This window comes from Ictalurus punctatus, chromosome 24 (genome assembly GCF_001660625.3).
Source record: "Ictalurus punctatus breed USDA103 chromosome 24, Coco_2.0, whole genome shotgun sequence".
NCBI lineage: Eukaryota > Metazoa > Chordata > Actinopteri > Siluriformes > Ictaluridae > Ictalurus > Ictalurus punctatus.
In genome coordinates, this window is record NC_030439.2 from 9,810,914 (window position 1) to 9,830,077 (window position 19,164).

The 19,164-nt window shown below is 39.4% G+C and overlaps 1 protein-coding gene across 4 annotated transcripts; it reads right to left on the minus strand.

The window, feature by feature from the left end:
* Positions 1-1,130: 1,130 nt before the first annotated feature.
* arpp21 (cAMP-regulated phosphoprotein, 21) lies at positions 1,131-18,351 on the minus strand. Of its 4 annotated transcripts, XM_053675416.1 has the most exons (20): positions 17,832-18,294; positions 13,622-13,897; positions 13,450-13,494; positions 11,944-12,012; positions 11,269-11,377; positions 10,896-10,974; positions 10,310-10,369; positions 10,092-10,229; positions 9,894-9,993; positions 7,736-7,834; positions 7,621-7,658; positions 7,312-7,371; positions 5,711-5,883; positions 5,513-5,608; positions 5,277-5,431; positions 3,893-3,976; positions 3,512-3,745; positions 2,658-2,742; positions 1,902-2,020; positions 1,131-1,798 (listed from the first exon to the last, which is right to left on the minus strand). In XM_053675416.1, exons 2-20 carry the CDS (start codon positions 13,751-13,753, stop codon positions 1,589-1,591), a joined length of 2,085 nt encoding a protein of 694 aa, XP_053531391.1. In that variant the 5' UTR covers positions 13,754-13,897; positions 17,832-18,294; the 3' UTR covers positions 1,131-1,588. The 4 variants fall into 4 exon arrangements, with proteins under 4 accessions (XP_053531391.1, XP_053531389.1, XP_053531390.1 ...); XM_053675414.1 differs by having other exon boundaries at positions 5,513-5,883; positions 17,832-18,316; XM_053675415.1 differs by having other exon boundaries at positions 5,513-5,883; positions 13,450-13,491; positions 17,832-18,310.
* Positions 18,352-19,164: the final 813 nt, after the last annotated feature.

Below are 19,164 nucleotides of genomic sequence, written 5' to 3' on the forward strand. Positions count from 1 at the left end.
AATATATATATATATATATATATATATATATATATATATATATATATATATATATATATATATATATATATATATATAAAGCATGAATACACTTGTGTAAATGTGTGAGAGAGTAGAAGCAGAAGAATAACAAATCATAGCTGCATTCACATTGAGTTCACAGTCAATGAATTTCTGAACTGTAAGGATGTTTTTATAAAATATAAAGGCAAGGCATATGTCTCAAATCATAAACTCTACTAGGTTTGAAGGACTGTGTGATGGACTGCCATCCCATTCGGGGTCTGTCTCTATCTTGTCTCATTCCCAGTGTTCCCAGGATGAATGAAGAAATGAAATGGACACCAGGCCTATCGTGTTCACAATTTCCACATAACTTAATCAGCAAGAAACTAAACCGCATCCTATTGTTTTTTTCCCCTCCATTAAAAACAACTTTCATTGCAGTTGTAAGATATTTTAAGGAAAGGTCTTTAAGCTATAATGCACACTTTTGTAGTTTTAATTAGACAATGTCTATTAAAGATTATTTCATAACTATTAAAATGATAACGTTAAAGTGTCTATATAATAACATACAGACTTAAAGATGGATCCTCTAAGACTGGTTAGGACAATAGTTTTCAACATGTAGGTCACAACCCAAAAAACGAGGTATTTTTGAATATTTGAGAAAGAAACATTTAAGATTTCATTGTTTAGGTCAGTAGCTGTGTTGAGTTAAAGGCTATGTTCTGTGCAGATTTAATTCGGCAGCTCTTTCCCTAATCAGTCAAAGGCCTTAGTAAAGCTGCATTTGGGTTTGTGTATGGTTTCTTTGATTACTAGTGTTAACTACTGTCTTATAGTTGTAAGTGCATTTTACTGCTGGTTCATTTTAAACCTGTTTTGGGAGATTATGTTTTCACTCATATGGTCTGCGAGTTGAACTTCCATCCTAAGTTTCTTATCTCTGCCTGATTGGGAGTGTGGGTGGGGAAGCAGAAGCCTTTCTTTTAGCTTTACAAGCATGAGATGGGTGCTGGAGTGTACACTTATCTAAATCCGGGTCGCATTTAATGATGAGGAAACAGGCAGATGTTTTAGTGTTAAAGTGGACATTGACCAAAAAAAAAATGTGGCAAATCGTATTGAAAGTATAAGTAAAAATGAGTTTTATTCATGATATGTAATAACTATTTTATTATAATATTAATAACCACATTATTATACATTTGTATGCAGTAGTAGAGGTAAATGCAAATAAACACAGCATTTCTGACGCAACTGGCACAAAATATTCACACGTCAGTGTATGTAAAAGAATTCTTCCAATCAAACAGCATGCGAAAAACAGAAAAGGCTGGACGTGCCCGCACTGTGCTGCTGCTCTGAATGGAGCTTGTGCTACGGAGTGATTGACACTTCAACAAACACCATAGTGTGCAGCTGGTGAGTGAAAAATACTGGTTCTTTCTGGTGCTTATATATCTGTGTGTGTTTGTGAGAGAGATAAATAAAGAGACGTTTCTCTGGTAAAATACCAAGGCTACAGTTCACCTGCAGACCCTCCTCTAAAGTGTGCTACATATTTGTGTGTGTATATGTGTTAGTACCAAGACTGGTTCTGGGTTCTACTGCATGTATTTCTGCAGCCGGCTGATTGGCAGGTGATGCCGACACTGAGAGGTGGAGGTGGAGAATGATTCAGAGGGTTGCAGTAAACCGACACTCCAGCTGAAGGCCCTGTGCTCAGATTGTGCCCAGCCTGCCTGGAGACTAACACTGTAGAGGGGTAGGACTGCAACGGTGGGGCCATCTTGGAAAGAGAAATAAGACATATGATTAACATGTGTAACTTATTGTGTAATATCAGGTGTTTCAGCTGTAACTGCACTCCAGCCTGATGTTCATATGCTAACCTGATAGGAAGATGTGGAAGGGTAGGAGCCCATGATGCTCTTCTGTGTTTGTGGTAATACCTGAGCTCCCACCATGTTTGAGTAAGCTTGTTGCTGACTGGTTAAGAGAGCAGTGTATCCTATGAGAAGGCAAATGAGGTGGGGCAAAGTTTCAGTCAAGGCTGATTAAAGTCGTAAAAGCAGTGGTTGTCTACTGCCCTCCTCTGGCAAGGGTTTCGCTTGCACTAAATTGTAGGTGTTAGAAAATTACCAAAGTCTTAAGGAAAGTAGAACATACGCTGAGATAGACTGAGAGAGTATGAGACAGGGAATTTGATTCAAAAAGCTTTAAACACAAAGTTACAAAAGATGAGTTAGGAAATAAAATGGAATGAGAGATGAACATTGTGGTTTATATGACTGGCAAAAAGCGCTGAGCTTAGATGCAAGTGTAAATCATAGCATGGCATAATAATGATACAGTTTCAGACTGCGCTAAAGAAAAATCCTTTCATTTCAGAGTTGTACAATTGCTTATTGCTGTGTATATTGCTGCATATGTACATTTGAAAATTACTAGAACTATTGATCAGTAGTGCTCTGGTGTTTTGTTTAACAGAAAACAGTTGAACAGTTTATAAATAATTTAAAAAAGAGTGGTTATGGTTATAACTGAGTTAACAGAACTAGCAAAATTATTAAGGACTCCTAATAATATCATGCAATCTTAAGAGTATGTAACTCTGTAACCCACTGTAACACAAACACATTTCCTACCTGTACCCGTCTGTGTGTTGTAACTGGCTGGTCCGTACTGTTGAGGTGTGTTGGCACACTGACCAGGATAACTATACATGGGGGTCTTGGAGAAAGAAGAATATACTTCAGATGACATTTGATATGCATTGAACAGGCAATTTTTTAAGGTGCATGTCGTTGTTGCTACACTCACTGGCCATGTTACGAGCTAAAGATGCCATATATGACAACTTTGTAGATATTTTTGATTACTGACTGTAGATTAATAAATACTACCTGTTGCTGTAATGTGTCAGATACTCTCTACCACCTGCACCACCACAGGAACACTATTGTCTACATATCATGTGGCTGGTGGTCCATTCTCAGCATTGTGACACTCGGTATTACACTGATGTAAATGCATCAGTGATTTTTAGCACCGTGTAGACTTATTAGTCACACACCTACCTTGTTTTACACCTTGTAGCTGTACAGCTAGAAGCTGCAGCTCATTTTTTTTATTGCACAACCTTCATCAGCTGGATATCTTTGACTGTTGGACTGTTTCTCAACCCAGGTGTGCTAACTAAGTCATTTAAATACCTCAGCAGTACTTCTGCACAAGATACTCTCATACCACCGCTACCATATTATTATCATGTCACTGTTGCTGAGACCGATCATCCACCCAAATGCTATCTGCTCAGTAGTGGCACATTTCCACTGATGGTTGATTATAGAGGGGCTGACAAACAGCTTACAGTCAGTAACTATATACCTACAGTGAACCTATATGATAGCTATACTTAATAACAAGGCCAACGAGTGTAGATACAAAATAGGCTGTCATTAAAAAAAAAAGAAGTGGGAAATTCAGTGCATTTGAGCACCTGATTGCTCTGTTGGCCACAGGTTTGTGTGGGTGAGGCTGTAGGCATAGCCAGGGTCATTCCTGAGCTCATATAGCTATCTGCAGGGTAGGGCTGGGCATAATTCTGTTGTGGTTGTGTGTAGCTGTGTGTGGGCGGAGCTCCATGCAGGTAGTAGTTGGACATGTCTGATGTTTCACCTAAAGACTGTTGGTTTAATGTCATGTGACTGAACTGAGATGAAAGGTCCTCCCTCTGTGGAGAGAACAACATCTTTTCTGTTCACTGTAAATATATCAGTGATGATAAAACAACAGAGTTCATAATACTCATTGCAAATATGTAATAATTATAAATAATAATAAAAAATACAAATCTAGACACGACGACTTAGGCACTTACACTCTGCTCTGGGGTGTGGAACTGTGAGGGAGAGACCGTTAACACTTGCTGTGGAGGAAGGAACGTCATAGACGAGTACTGAACCTGTGGGACAGAGTGAGATGGAGTTTATGTTCACTCAAATATAATTGTTTGATCCTTTCTGCTACTTAATTAAAAGAAAATATCATTTTCTTTAACACGAAGTCACAAGTGTCACAGGGAATGTTGAAAATCACACAAACTGTTAATGATGAGGAAGCACATATGAATACATATAACTCCCAGGACCCACTAGTGGGTCCTGACTTATCCTGTATATTCTTCACTATCATAACCACATACAATATCTATAAGTTCACTCTAGTTACTGAATAATTCATAGTAGTTACTGAATAATAATACATATATATATATAAGATGAATAGCTGAACAATAAGCAGAGATATTAAAACAACCCTGTAATCTGTTGAAGAGTTCAGGCAGTGAGAAAGAAAGTACACAGTAGATGTAATTTTTTTCAAAAATCAATAAATCTATTAAATATAACAGTTAGTTGATGTGAAGTATAACAGCACGGATACATTTCACTGTTTGTGTCACTCCGATTGTCTGTGTACATGACCTAAAATTCCAATGTTAGTGATAGTTTGTTACAGTAAAACTGTTACTACACTTGCTACAATGTGCATTGCATGGCAACATGCAACACTATATCCATCTGTGGCTTCTCTGGGAACTTTTTTTTCATTGAAAATAAACTAAATATTTGCCCATATTGTGTCTGAAATGTCAGTTACTCAATTTAAACGTTTTGTAGTGTAAAAGCAATATCACTGTCACATCACAGCGCTCCGCTCACTCCATATCCCAACAACCTCCAAATATGGCTGCCTTGAACTACACTCTCTAGAATGCACACACTCTCACATGCTCTCAGTTACCAAGCTTCTGATTGAACACAAGCAAGTCTTTTTGAGCCTGTTTTGGCTCTCTGAATTTCACCGTACTGTTTCACGTTTTTTGCCTTTGTCCTGTCTGGTTTATTCTGTTTGTTGATCGACTGTGCTGTGGTCCGTTCTTAAGGCTGTTGGTTTACTGGAAGAGCTGCTTAAGTTCCAGCAATGCAAATCCCAGGAGATCAGCATTTTGTGAAATACTCAAACCAGCACATTACAGTTAAAGTCACTGAAATCACATTTTTCCCCATTCTGATTTTTGATGTAAACATTAACTGAAGCTCTTGACCTGTATCTGCATAATTTTATGTTTTGCGCTGCTGCAATATGATTGGCTGATTAGATAATTGCATGAGTGAGCATATGTATAGGTGTTCCTAATAAAGTGGCTGGTGAGTGTATATGGTCTATTAATGAGCACTATGACTTTGGCAAGCTCTTTCTACCTGTGGAAGAGAATGGCTCATCACTGGTTGCTGCTGTGTCTGGGGAGGGGGCGGGGCCTGTGGCTGCATTGTGTTTAGCTGATTGGTCAGTGGCTGCTGGCTCACTGGTGGATTGTAAACAGCTGGAGTTCCATCAGGATTCAAATATGGCTGTCCTAAAACATCAGGCACATGCTCAGTCTTTCAGCATCACTGATATGTATGTTTTAGCATGTGCATAGTGTATGTCTGTATACCTGTGTTTGGGTTGAGCAGGATAGTCCCAGGAAGTATGGAGGACTCTGCTGGCACCAGAACATAGGCAGAACTATTACTGGCTGCAGGTTCTGTCACTGGAACAATAAAAAAAATATGCTTCATTATAATACTATTATTATATGTTGAATTAGTTCCTTTAAAATTGGGGCACATTGTGGATAAAGTATTTCTTGTACCTGGCTTGCAGAGTTTGGGATTGTTGTCTGAGTGTGTGTGTGTGGGTTTAGCGCTCCAGGTGGAACTGTCTGAGTCAGTGCTGCTCCAGGGTCGAGGGTCATTCCAGTGGCAATCCAGCTCAAAACTGCTCTGTCTGCTGCCTGACAGCCGGCCTGAACCATCCCTGGTACCCCTGCAGGTACAGATACAAGCTATGCGACTCTCTTAGATACATCTCTTTTGAGTCAATAAAACTAATATTGCATAGAATACACACAAATTCTGCGTCTCAATTCGCCTGATTATACTATTCAGTAAAAGTATGTACTCTTTCCACACTTCGAAAAACTATCAGTTAACCTAATTAGTTACTAAATGTTCCTCCAGCTCTTTCTTTTTAGTAACACTTATTAGTAACAACCCGTCCCAACTATTTTGAGACGTGTTGCCATCAAATACAGAATGGCCTTATTTTTTACTTAAAATGGTACATTTACTCAGTTTAAACATTTAATATATTTTCTATGTTCTATTGTGAATAACATATGGGTTTATGAGATTTGCAAATCACTGTATTCCGTTTTTATTTACATTTTACACAGTGTCCCAACTTTTTTGGAATTGGGGTTGTAGACCATCCGGGTACCTTTGGGATACTCATTTGAACATACTACGATTTGGGACACACTAATTCTAATCTCGGATACTATTTAGGACAGATAGTAGGCGACTTGAGACGCAGTAAAATTTGGATTCAGATGGATTTTTGACTGATATCATTACTAGGCCATTGAGCCCAGTGTGCAACAACCTGATAATCTCACAGATCCTCTGCCAGATGTTTAATTTACAAGACTTGCCACCAACTGTTAGAAACAAAACTCTTGAATAACTTAAAGACAGAGGCTATGAACCTCAGAAACTCAAAATAAATAAATAAATAAATAAATAAATAAAACTCTCATCATTACAGTGTTCAAAAGTTTGTTTTCCTGTCATGAGAACAGTAGTTTGTACACATGGAGGCATGGATAGACAATGACTTTGTAACTGACAGAATTCTTCCAGACTAATATTGATGCTGATAATGTAAAAATGAAAAGGTGAATAATGCCGTTTCCTCAATGAGAATTTGGACATGAATTCATATAGTGTATAGACATCAAGAATTATTCATTCATTCCTCTTGAAGCGCTTTAGTCTTGTCAGAGTTTTGGTGAATCTGGAGTCACAAAAATGGGAGCAAAGCAGGAATACACTCTGGATGGAATGTCAGTCCATGGAGGGCACCATGCACACACACACACACATTCACACACATATTCACACATAGGGCAGTTTAGTAACTTGTATATATTTGGGGAGGTGGGTGGAAACCAGATAACCATATGTGAAATAAATGTTCTCTCTTCGGGTCCTGATTAAGGGGTCCTGTGTGTGTGTGTGTGTGTGTTGTTATTTTTTTCTTGAAGAACGACAGGATCACCCAGCCCTAATATCAAGTGAGCCGAAATGTATTTCATGTAATGCCATTACATGTCCTTAAATATCTTACACCAGGAAGTGTGGACTTCAAAATGACACGCATCAATTCAAAGTACTTTATGGCTCTCACACTAACCTAAAGAGCTGTCTCCTCTGTTGCGTCTCACTGTACATATTACAGCAGTCCTCTGGACCTCTGCAGACATTGAACGAAAGAGAAAGAGAGCAGGAGAGAGTGAGAGTGTAACCTGAGATATCCGTGCTTTGACTGTGACACGGTTGCAGGGTTTCATCTAACACTTCACCTCCTTGTTAATAATAAAGTTCCTGTTAATAATGGAACAAACATTTCATGGAATGACGGCACAGTGTGTACAGTTTAGCTTCCAAATTGGAACGTGATAACTGCAGCAAACATTTATAGAGGATACCAAATGATATTTACCTGGTCTCAATGTAAACACTGTGAACAGGACAGGATGACTAAAAGGGAGAGAGGATATTTTAAGTATGGTGTGTACTTTGAAGTTTGAGTGTATTTGACATTTATGTTCACTCACATCCTGAGAGAAGATTCGCTCTCTGGCTTTCTGATACTCTTCTTCTCTCTCCTCGAAAGACTTGCTCCTCATTTGCTCCTTCAGCCGTGGCATCCTCAGCTAAAAAATACACCAAAATACAACCATCAGAGTCGATAACGAGTGACACACTGAGCTGACTGTTGGCCGTGGGATGCCTTTGAGTGTTGGCGGCGAAATGTTGCCCATAGTTTGACATATTACCGCTAGTCGGCTTAAGTGTGTTGAATCTGTCAGAGGCTGGCAGGAGAGAGAACCTTCTAATTGGCTTCTTAGTCAAAAACATCAGGAGAAGAGAAACCGAATCAGCCAAAGCAAACAACGTTAACTATCAGCATATTTGCTGCAGCTTTTGTCATATCACAGCAAACCAGTGACTACATTTCCCATCCTGCACTGCGGCCTACAAACATGGCCACCATGGACTACACTTCCCCCACACACGTTCACCTTCTCGGGAATTCTAATGACACACACCTGTTGCCAATCTCACACTCACTCTTTGAACACCGTGACTTTGTGAAGTATTGAGTGTTATCACCATACCAAGCGTTTGAACCCTGTTGCTTGTTTTGATCCATGTACTTTGATCTTGTTTCTAGTTTCTCCTTCTCGATTCTTGCCTCGCCTCGTTTATGCCTGTTTTTGACCACGCTCTTGTCTCATGATTTGGATTTGTCTGCCTGTCTCTCTAAAATAAAAGTCTTTAACTGCATTTGCATCCGTCCTATCCTCCATTACGTGGATTATATGACAGCTATGACTTTTGTTTTTTTGCAACAGCACAGTGTTTCATTTCCGAACAGATATGTAAACAGATTCACAATGGCCTGAATAATTGCTTATTTGTTTGGTTCTGTTGCTAATCATGCACTACAACAATAAGTAAAAAAATAGTCAATTATTATTATTATAATTATTATTATTATTACAGGTTATGTTATACTCTTATATAAAAAATCTTCATTTAGAATCTTAAGGTTTTCTTCATATTGTCTCTCTGGGGGAAACTGACCAAGTTCCAAATAGAACCTTTTTACACACTATTTCGTAAAGTGGTGTGTGGTTTGAAATACACACCTTTTCTGTGATGCTGGTTCTTACAACTGCCACCTCCTGGTATTGTATGATATTATGCCACAGTGCTGTAAAATTCTCGATTCTGATTGGTCAGAAGGTGTTAATTAATTTTCCATTAAAGCAGCTCTGAGATGCAAAAGGCTTTTACTGGTTGCAATACATTATCATGGCTATCATGTTCGCTTTGGGGTTGGGGGTTTGAATCCCTGTGTGCGTGGAGTTTGCATGTTCTCCCCATACTTCGGGGGTTTCCTCCAGGTACTCCGGTTTCCTCCCCTAGTCCAAAGACATGCGTTGTAGGCTGACTGGCATTTACAAATTGTCCATAGGGTGTGAATGTGTGTGATTGTGCCCTGAGATGGGTTGGAACCCTGCCTTGTGCCCCAAGTTCCCTGATAGAGGCTCCCCTGGGACCCTGTGTATGATAAGCCACATGGAGAATGGATGGATGGAACAACTCATTCACAGGGACTTCTACAGGGGACTCTTAATGCAATCTAAACCTAATAATAAATGGATTTAAAAAGGTGTGATAGTTAACTCCAGAAAATCATATAATCACCGATATGGTGAAATTTATGAAAGGACGTTCCAGAATCAGTAGGTTTTTCCCCCACGGTCTTCAAGACAGGTTGCTATAATGTTTTTCATGGACGTTGACAACAAAAAAAGTCAATCTAAACTGATAAAAGTATGAAGCACCATTCTTTAACAAAAGGATAAGAGGAATAAAATATCATCAGCTATCACAAAATATCACAACACACCACCATTTATTATTTTAGCAGCAGTATAACAGCACCCGTTATTTCTTACTTATTTCCTTTCACACAGGATTTGCACATCAGCAAACAATTATTGGCTTTGTGTTGTGTTCAAGTGCAACTTTTCACAGAAGATGGAAGGGAACAGTCGGCCTGGTGTGAGGCTCTTCTACATCTGCATGGGGCTCTCACAAAACGTTTGTGATCTTTTTGATAAAGAACACGTGCGTGTGTGTGTGTGTGCGTGCGTGTATGTGTGTGTGCGTGCGTGTATGTGTGTGTGTGTGTGTGTGTACCTGATTATCCTCCTTCTCCTGGCTGTTGTCTCGCTTTAGTATTGACCTTTTTTCTTCGGTTCTCTCCTCCTGGACATGTTCAGCAAACCGCTGCTCTGGTCTGAAAAATCAACAACAAAACAAAACACGTCAATATATTCATTATATTCACTCACATTTACGCTAAAATAAACTGCCAAACACGTCTGGTAAACACACATCCTGGAGTTGCTGGCTTTGTTGATAATGACAGCTTTTCCACTGTGATCCACATTGTGTTCTAGTCCAAAATATGCCGCAACTCTGTGAACCAGCATCCTGTGATAGGATGACATCTGAGGAAACTTCTTATAAGAGCTGCAATAGAAGAGCAGGACATGTATTTTAATATGAATATGTTTAATGTATTAAATAGTAGAAAGCTGGCATCGTCTTACTAGTTGTCTGTCATAAAGTCAGTCATGTCTTGCTCCAGTTTCAGCAGCATCAATCTGTCCCTGCAGGCCAGAACCAAATAACATGACAAGGTCTGTTAATAAGAACAAAATAAAAAGAAAGAAAATGGGGACAGCCACAACTCACTCTCACTCTCTCTCTCACTCACACTCTCTCTCACTCTCTCACTCTCACACTCACACTCACTCTCTCTCTCTCTCTCACTCACACTCTCTCTCACTCTCTCACTCTCACACTCACACTCACACTCACTCTCTCTCTCTCTCTCACTCACACTCTCTCTCACTCTCTCACTCTCACACTCACACTCACTCTCTCTCTCTCTCACTCTCTCTCTCTCTCTCACTGTCACTCTCTCTCTCTCTCACTCTCTCTCTCTCTCGCTCTCTCTCACTCACACACTCTCTCTCTCTCACTCTCTCTCATTCTCACTCTCACTCACACACTCTCTCTCTCTCTCTCACTCTCTCTCTCACTCACACTCTCTCTCTCTCACGCACACACGCACACACGCACACACACACACACACACACACACACACACACACACACACACACACACACTACCTGGGGCTGCTCTTTAGAGTAGTAATCAGAAACTCTTCCAGATCAATGCCTGTTGAGTCTGTGTACTCCAGACTTGATTCTGAAACACATTCAAATACAATTCATTTAAACTCATGTGACTGAAATCAGATCAACATAAATGATATGTTGTTCTCTCTCTCTTTCACACACACATGCTCTCTCACTTTCTCTCTCACTCTCTCTCACACTCACTCTCTCTTTCTCACTCACTCTCACTCTCCTTCTCTCTCACTCTCTCTCTCTCTCAGTCTCTTTCTCACTCTCTCACACTCTCTCACTCTCTTTCTCACTCTCTCACTCTCTCTCTCACAAACTCTCTCACTCTCACTCTCACTCACACTCTCTCACTCACCTTTGGATAAGCTTGGTTTTTTCATGCTGTTGCCATCATTGCATTTCTCCTGCTGCTCTTCTACACACTCTGAAGTGTCGGCTGTCAGTGAACTTTCACCCTTAGACTCCTGCAGGACACAACCACATACTTGGTGCTGTCACTCACTCTATCACGCTACTCACACATAGCATCATAGCTGGCAGAAATTAAGACATTAGCTGGTCTGTTCACAGTTTGGTGTGTCACTCATTTTTAGCACTGGATGGCCTGGTAATGGTAATGTGATGTCCCAGTGACCTACGATTAGATCATTGAAATACATTTACAGTGGAGTGTAAAGGATAGTTAGGCAGTACTACATAGTTATAGTGCTAAATGGTATATTAAAACACTATACCACTATAGATACTAATACTGGAAAGTTGTGTACTATTTAAACATACTGTTTAAAACGGTAGTATGTGGGACACTTCTGCAATATTGAGTCTTCTGGGTTATTTCCCTTTAAGCAAGCATAAAACGTGTAAGCATGTCAGCTGTCTGCTGTAGATTTTGTGGTTTGTCGGAGTGCAACTTTTCACAGAAAACATGAATCAATCATTCTTGGTATGACAGGGCTGTACACCTGCAAGACCCACTATCAACCTGAGAGCTAGACTAAACATGATGGAGATACTGTGTTTTTGCTCTTACCTTGCTGCTTGATTCAGTGGGTGAAGCATCATCACACACAGCTGCACTCCTGATTAGTTTCCCTTTGGCCTGAAGTAAAACGTACAATGACTAAAAGAGCACATAATATATACTTTTATTTACAAATCCACTTGCAGACATTCAAGACCATAACCTTCCATAATGCACATTACTTCTTTAGTTCTGTTCATAGGTTTAGATATAAGCGCTTAATAGGCTTATTCAATAAGTCAAATGATCTATTAATTACCAAACTGCTGCTGGAACTGAGTCAACCATTAACCTATGCAGAGCTTTCTAAATATCTCAACATTATCTAAGAGGGTCTCTCGAAATCCAAACACACCTGAGCCACATCACTGGGAGTTGCAAAGCCACACAGCTATATTCTGTTCTGTAGTAATTATTTTGAACAGTAATATAAGTGAAAAGTTTTTCAAAAACAAAGTCTTGTTTATTGGATATTTCAGCTCTGTTACGGTATGTCTAACAGGATTATTCTGTACAATAAGGGTGTTTTCACACTTGGTCCTTTTCAGGAGTCTGAGCAGGTTTTGCTGGATTCTTGGCCCATGTTTGAACACTCCAAATGATCTCAGACCCTTTTAAAGCAAACCGAACAGAGACCATCTTGGCAGGTGGACTGAGTACGGTTCGCGTTCAGATTACCGTATGGTTCATTAAAAACATACATTGTGAACACTACTTGCTCTGGGCTCAATTGATTTTTCCATTCGCAAATTCTCGTCCAGACTTCTGTAGAAATCGTGCTATTCAACATGGCTGCTTCTGCTGGAAGAGGGATGTTAGGGACAGATGAGGAAATGGCTGCACTTCTTCAAATTTGGGAGGAGGACTGTATTAAGAAACAACTGTCAACCACCTACAGAAATTCAAGTCTTTGTTTAGTTTTGAGCAAAACTAAAAGACAGAGGATTTAACCGGACCGCCTTGCAGTGCAGGGTTAAAGTGACAAAATTATGGCAGAAATATACGGCCATACAAGATAAACTGCAATCTAGTGGACAGTCAGCCAATGTTAAGTGGCCTCTCTATGATTTGTTAGACAAAATACTTGGTGCAAACCCCCGCGTGGACCCAATGTTTAGGATCAGCCATCTTGCACCATATTGCTGTACCCACAATGCACAGCGCTGCAAGAGTACTTGGACCCAAAAAAAGCAACAGCATGAACACAAAGAGGTCTGAGAACAAATTACTGCTTAAGCGGACCAAAAAAGGATCCGAATCCTCTTCCAGGGACAGGGACAGTGTGAACGTGAAGAGAATTGGGTTATTTTTCCACTTGGTTCTCCGCTTGGTCCACTTCAAGCGGTCCGAGTTCGGTTCCTTTAAAGTGGACTCAAGTGTGAAAACACCCTGTATCTTCAGTATTATTCTTTAGCAAAAGCACAGTATGTAATCATTTTAAATGTAGAACATTGATATTGAAATATTGAAAGGATTTTATTATAAATTTTATTAGTACACACACTGCTGACCCACCTTGTGATTTCTTTTAAGCTTCCCTTTGTATGCGTCTGTCTTCTGCTGTTTAGGAAAAGAGGAGAAGAATGAAATAATGTTCATAAGAATAAAGGAGGTATAGAGGAGGAAGGGTAAAGCCACACTATGAGACACAACATTGAAAAATCAGGACATAGCATGTCCTCATAACCTGCTCCTCCACTGAATGGCTGCCATGGTGATCCTTCTCCTTCGTTTCCACAGTGCAGCACGTAGGTGTTGTCCCCCTCTCCGTGATGGACTCTGGGAGTACCTTTTTCTCTTCAGTTTCTACATCACACATCTTGACACTTAACGGCTCACAAGTTGAAAAAGCTACCAGTCATTTATCCCATAACTGACAGTGGAACTTGAACACATCAGCTGTTTGCTCTCCTGAGTCAAGAGATAAATTAATGGATTCCCTTTCTTCCTTTCTTCGATGGAGCTGTGTGAAAAAGACATCTGTGATAGTGTGGTGCTTTGAAATAAAAAGACATCCAGAACCAACAGAGACTCAAACAGAGAGAGAGATATCAGTTCAAATATTATATTATGACAATCAGCTTACGTCATGCAAGAGATTCATTATTATAAATCAGTGTGATGGTAGATGGCTGAAATTAACATACAGTGTAAGTGAAACTCAGGCTACATGATAAACTACATATTTTCCTTATAAATATTTCTTCACCATATGAATCAACAACCGGTGTCATCCTGTTTTGACATACTATTTTCTTATTACTGTTTTGGGACTTTCCCACAGCATTGTACTGAGTTTGCTAGCAAAGTCAATATTAACTCAAAATGATTAGTGTAAAGAGCCTAAACAATACACCATTCCTGCTGCAAAGCAACAAATAAATCCATGTGTTTCTCAAAGACATAACTCTACATAACCAATGTGTAAAGATTTCAGTGATCTCTTTTCATATGTTGGTGTGCATGGCATATTTATTAAAGTCTAAAACTGAGAACGTCAATCAGTCCCTCCAGGATTTTGCGATTGCAGAAATTAATGCAAAATCAAGTAAACTCTGCAATATTTGGAGGAGCCTGCAATTTTTCAAAATTACTGCAATTTTTCTGCAGATTTAGGCCAACACCAGGCTGGGGAGTAACGGAACACATGTAACTGCATTACATAATCAGCATACAAAAACTGGTAATCTGTAAACTGTAATCCGGTACAGTTACATCTAAAACCAAAGTAATCAGATTACAGGTACATTTTGTAAAAAATGGGAATACTATCAGGATTACAATGTTTTTTTTTCATTTAAACCCAGATAAATTAATCTTTTGATATAACACAATATAGACAGCTGCTTGATTATAGTTCTGGTATGGTTCTCTCTCGCCAGTTGTGGCTCACAACAACCTCCTGGTGCATGTGCAAATAAATTTTGTGCAAAGGTAATTTGGTACAAATGAACACAAATTGTTCTCTGAAATGATTTTGTTAGGGTGACCACACGTCCTCTTTTCCCCGGACACATCCTCTTTTTCAGACCTTATAAAAAAGCATCAGACTGGGATTTCTAAATTTGAGAAAATGTCCGGGATTCATCTTTAGTTTCATTATGATGTGTTTATGGTCTAATACTGCATTATGTTTGTGCATGTTTGCATTGCTTTAACCCCTCTCTATAATTTCTGCCTTCTCACACACCAATTGATTGATTATAAAAGTCTTGCAGCAACTACTGGCCAAATTCCTGCCTCTCATCATCCTACTCTCAGTGAATGTGAAGGTTAAGCACTGTTGTATACGGAGTCAAACAGTTGCTTGACAATAACAGCAAATGACAGCTGTCCTGAGTCGAAACAATGCCCATGCCCACATGAGGTCTTTTTAATTTCATGTTATCACATTGCTTCGTATTACATGGCCATTCAAATGTGTAAATGATGGCAGAAGGGGCAGATATTTTTTTAAATATTTTATTTTATTCCATGGTCATTTAAAAGAATGTAGGAATTTATATATATTTATCTGATGCTAATAGTGTGTCTTTTTCAGTGTATTAAAGTCTGCATTTATAGTAACACTGTTTTGAACGCTATTAAAACACGAAAAAAAAAAAGGTGTCCACATTTTGGAAAACCAGAATATGGTCACACTAACTTATGTGATGTAATGTTACCCTCATCAGTGACAGTGATCTTTTATTTATTCATTTGTTTATTTATTTAATTAACACAATTCCAAACATTGAACATGTTTTTAAGATTTAAAATAAGCTAAAAGTATTTTAGAAAGTATTTTAGATCATATTGCTTTTCTCTTGACTTTATTTACATATGTGACCTTGAAGTAATCCAAAAATAATCAGATTACATTACTTTCATATTGTGAGACCTGGATTACGTTACTGATTACATTTTTTATGAAGTAATTTGTAACTGTAACGGAGTACATTTGTAAAGTAACCCTCTCAACCCTAGCCAAGTCGTGTCATGTGACGTCATCACAATGCGCATTCAGCCAAAGGCCTCTTCCATTCACGTGCGTCGATTATGAGTGCAGCTAAAAAGTCTAATTTACCAACAGACATCACTGTGGAAGACCGTGCAAAACTATTTCATGCAATTTTAGTAATTCAAGTAGTTTTCTGCACAAAAAAAGCACAAAAATTTCCACAAATTGCATCGCAAATTTTGAAAAAGCCGCAACAAAATCACGTATTTTTGGCTGCAACAATCAGAAAAAAAAAAAAAAAAAAAACTCTTAAAAAAAAAAGGTCAATACAATCAGCTGATTTCAAATGAGACATCTGAAATCTGACATCTGAAATCTGACATCTGAAGACGCTGCCCTCACACAGAAAATTTTTGTTCCATTTCTTCTTCATATTTTTAGTTAGACCAGCTGCATTTTGGAACTTCTCTGCCCTTTTGACATGAATCATCAATCCATTTTTTGTCTATAACTTGGCTTAACTGCTTCTTGTACAGTGAACACTCCTCGAGATTCAGACTGTTCCGTGGTTTGACCTAATACTTGAAATGAGTCATCTCACAGATATTATCAAACTGCATAGAAGGGTTTTTATTTTTTTATTATTATTATTTTATTTAAAAACCTCAGAAGCACATATTAGCACTTTGACGTCACCTAACACGAGACTGCTAGGAAGTCATGTGGAGACTGAATCTGACCTCCACTGTTATGTCTCTGATATCTCACAACACGCACAGACCCACACCATTCATATTCTCTCTCTCTCTCTCTCTCTCTCTCTCTCTCTCTCGGAAGTGAACAGGTGCCACAGCCAGTAAAATTGTGTGCTGCCGTGAGATCTTGTGAAAGATATGATACACCGGCCGACTGTGTGATCAGGAAAAGGGAATAGAATGTAAGAGCGCGCACAGACACGTTATAACGGTGTGATTGAAGTGAAGCCCGGTATAAGGGGGGGGGGTCGCATTCTGGATTATGGCCGGCGCGTGCTATATTTATATGGCCGTGACGCACACCGAGCCGAGCAGCTGCATTCTGTAAAAAGCAACCCAAAGACCCTGTTTAACATAGACACAAGACAACCCTGACTTCACTGACTTTAAAGACTATTAACAAATAACCGGACCTACATATAGTCTAAAAAGATTAACTACTAAAAGGGTAACCGATAACAGCCCACGTGACCACTTCACTCAGTTCAACACATTACCCAATAAATCTGAACCTGGTTCAAATCTAAACCTTCATTTTAACATGAAAAACAAACGATCAAAGACTCCTTCATGATCGCAGTCCAACCCTGATGAAAAAAACCCCCAAAACAATAGAAACCATCACACATTCTAATGGTTTCCACTACAACTACCATTACAGACCATCAGCTAACAATTAAAACTATTACCTGGTCCTTAATGGTATCCACTAGACATAACATACTACCAATAGAAGGCAACAAATTACCAGTAGAGACCAACAGGGACCATTACAGTTTCCTTAAAACCAGCACAATTCCCATTTTAACCATTAAAACTATTACACATTACACGTTTCCACTGGGTTTTTTCCAGCAGTGAAATACTGAAATATTCATCATATTAACCATTTACTTTGTCCGCCCACAGAACCAAAAGCATCTACATCCTGTTAAAATGGTGCAAATTAGCAGCAAGTCTTGTAGTTCTGGCTTATTAAAATCGCAATAAGATCTAAATCGACATTAGTTATGCTTGTACGGTATAATGTTGAGTATTAGATTAGATTAGGTGATGAGGGGTTAGTAGACTGGTATCATTTTTAATGAATCCGTGCAGTGGATTCTAATTTGGATTAGAACTGTTATAAATAAATGCCACGTTTTCTTGATGTAGTTTGAACAATCATCTGAATCCAATCAAAACATACAGATTTTGCTTACCGTGGGAACCGTGAGGAGAGAGTCGGTAGAGAGTCGGTAGAGAGTCGAGTCAGGAGTCAGCAGCACTGCAGGGCTGAGTGAGGTTACCGGGAATGAGAGCTCGAGAAAATGAGCTGCCTGAGTTTGTTCTGTTTGTGACAGCTTTTTTAAGCGCCCGAGCTTTCAACACGACCCAATAAACACACACACACACACACACACACACACACACACGCACTCACGCACGCACGCGCAATATAGCGAAACCATGCACAGTCGAATGCACCTGTCAGACAAAAGGAAACGGAAGAGTGAAAGACGTGAACAAACGAGAGTGCTAGATGAACACAAGGCTTGCCCGAGTGTACTGCAGTGACACACACACACACACGCACAGTTCAGTGTTTGCTCTCAACACATCCGATGTAATCTATTATTAGATAATTTTTACAGAAGTGTGTGTGTGGTGTTTGGGTACTAGTATAAGAAGGCAGAAGGCACCTCGCGTATATCTAAGTGTTGCGTGGAAAAGTATCAATTCAGCTCCAAACACACTGCGAACGTCATCAAACACACTTGGCGGTAGCCAAAAACCCCCAAACACCTGTTAGATGAGGAGCTGTAAGCCTCTCAAGCCCCCACTTTTCTTACACATCACGGAAACCCATCAGTGCACTTGCAGCATGCTCTGCTTCTTTCCTTTTTTGAAGCTGTGCAAAGAAGGACTGAAATATGAAATCATTGAAGGGAAGATGTGTTCATCAGAGTCTCAGAAGCTTCAAAAGAGCTAGAGATGCCACCACTTCTCTATTCCTCCCCTGTGTGTGTGCATGAGAGAGAGAGAGAGATACCAACATGCATATAATGATACAGGCAAGGTCATAAGAGGTTGTCATTGCAGCATTGCAGCAGAACATGGCAGAATACCACAAAATGGACAGCGCTTGATCCAGGGCCCAGAACATACCAGGAGCCTGGAGCGTGAGCCTAAAGAGACTGATGGAGTGTACCGTGGGGAAGGGCCTAGTGTAAGCTTCTCAGGAGCTTAGTACTTCCAGCCTCGCCCGTGCATGCCAGTACATTTCCCAAATGAAAATAAACATAAGCTCCTGGGTAAAAGGAAGATGTCTTCCTGGAGAATGGACAAGCACAGGTGTGACATGAGTCCACAATCTCTTCTCATCACTCTCAGATAGCAACACACAGCACAGCAAGCATGTCCTTCGAGGTCTGAATTCCTTCATGTGAGAACAGGGGACAAAAATAATAAAACCCCTAAAAATCTTAATAGTAACCTTTTCAGTTTCTTTATTATTTAGCAACTACAGTAAACTAATAGAAATAGGTATATAGT

Bases quoted from the DNA above. Each gene is read 5' to 3' on its own strand.
- arpp21 (XM_053675414.1), bottom strand. From the start codon at position 13,753: ATGTGTGATGTAGAAACTGAAGAGAAAAAGGTACTCCCAGAGTCCATC. The intron at 3,977-5,276 runs GTAGAAAGAGCT...TCTGTCCCACAG, and splicing joins TGAGCCATTCTCTTCCACAG to GTTCAGTACTCGTCTATGAC. The intron at 2,743-3,511 runs GTGCTCAAATGC...TCTTTCTCCAAG, and splicing joins GTGGCCAACAGAGCAATCAG to ACCCCCATGTATAGTTATCC.